The sequence below is a fragment of the Sphaeroforma arctica genome (genome assembly GCF_001186125.1).
Source record: "Sphaeroforma arctica JP610 unplaced genomic scaffold supercont1.491, whole genome shotgun sequence".
In the NCBI taxonomy this organism is placed as follows: domain Eukaryota; class Ichthyosporea; order Ichthyophonida; genus Sphaeroforma; species Sphaeroforma arctica.
In genome coordinates this window covers 21,713-23,297 of record NW_014040067.1, presented here as the reverse complement: position 1 = coordinate 23,297, position 1,585 = coordinate 21,713, and the positions used below count along the sequence as shown (strand labels likewise).

The 1,585-nt window shown below is 39.1% G+C and overlaps 1 protein-coding gene across 1 annotated transcript in view; it reads right to left on the bottom strand.

Annotated features, from left to right (window-relative positions):
- SARC_06709 (hypothetical protein) overlaps positions 1-469 on the bottom strand; it is a gene marked incomplete at its 3' end in the record, with an annotated part of 18,173 nt that extends 17,704 nt beyond the window's left edge. Inside the window, exon 1 of the mRNA XM_014299371.1 lies at positions 243-469. Within this exon, the coding sequence (XP_014154846.1) occupies positions 243-443 (201 nt within the window). The 5' untranslated portion in view covers positions 444-469. The remainder of the gene's footprint in view (positions 1-242) is intronic.
- Between the last annotated feature and the right edge of the window lie 1,116 nt (positions 470-1,585).

Genomic DNA, 1,585 nt, shown 5'->3' with positions numbered 1-1,585 from the left:
TATATATATAGATATATACATACACACACACACACATACACACACACACATACATATATATATATGTATACATACATACACACACACACACACACACACACAAACACACACACACATATATATATGTGTGTGTTTGTAGATACAAATACACAATCAAAGTACGTAAATGAATACATGCATCATTTTTGGCATGTGATGTACCATCGGATATAGTCACATCTCACAACCCCACTTATAAATACCTTCACCAGCTTCTTCCGCTGTCTAGCGGTTAATCTGGCAACGTGCGGTTCAGCAGAACCAACACTAACTTTCTTAGAAGCCTGTACGTCCAGGAGGACGTTATCCTTGTTGCCATAGTAATCTTCCCCGGCTGTGTCATTCACTGTGAGCACCTTCTGAGCACCCGTAGCTGACTTGGCCAATCTGCGTGCCTTCCCCATACTGCCCCAGATTAACTTCTGGTTGCACAAATGTACTGTGTTACTTGTACTAGTATATAGTATTAGGTATGCTGGTGTTGTGTGCCAGGGTGTTACCTGGACCTATATAATCTACGGCCGTCTATCGCAGCCTTATGGGGAGGTAGAGGGTTTCGCTACTATCACAAAACACCGTTGAAACGTGATAGTGTGGATGTTCATGTGTATACGACTGAATCTAAAGTTGTAGAATGGTTATACCAAAGCTTACAATCTACAGAAGGCTATATCATCTAGTATTTATATTTACACAAAGTGATACTAAATAAATGATATCAAGTCCTACTGATGATATGTGATAACCAGTCAAACCACACGTGCCAGTTTTAGAACATCACGACGTCACTAATATCGTACTATGACGTGTCAATGAATATGAGGTCATAAGTTGTGATCTTAACGTCATACGTCATAAAGTCATGATATGCACTTGTCAAGTGTCAAGCTAAATGTATGGACATTTGTATGATATATAAAAAGATATTATGCAGCAAACATCGTACACTGTACAACTTTTAACGCTGAGTATGGACTTATAACCATTGAGTTGTAGGGGGCGCTCGTTTTAATTAGGCGAAACATGGAGTTTTAATCATTTATTAACGCTTTAATTTGCGTCTACACCAGCCACCCAGTGTGTTTAGAGAGTACAATTGAAGTTTGCTGCGAGTGTGCCCAAGATGCCGTACAGTTCAAGGGAGCCTTTAAGTCAAGGTACACGACAATAATAAGGATACATGCATCAATGAGTAGGTGTATAGGCTTACTTTAGGCTTTGCATATTGATATGGACTTGTTGAAATGTGAGTATTGGCCGTACGCTTACTGATATAATCACGCACATGGTTATTTTTAGCACCCGAGAAAGTACAGATGCTCCTGCGTACGTGGACATATGCACAAGTATGTGGATTACCCTTTACATATACCAATATGCAAGTGTCGAACATTTCTGTTTCTAGTAAAAATTGGTATAGAATATTGCTATGTAGTTGAAGACATACACACCGGTGCATGGCCTTTTATACACTAGATTCCAGTGGGAATATGCTTTAAGTCCATACATACAAGTAAGTATATATGTGTATTCGCGTTATATTCTA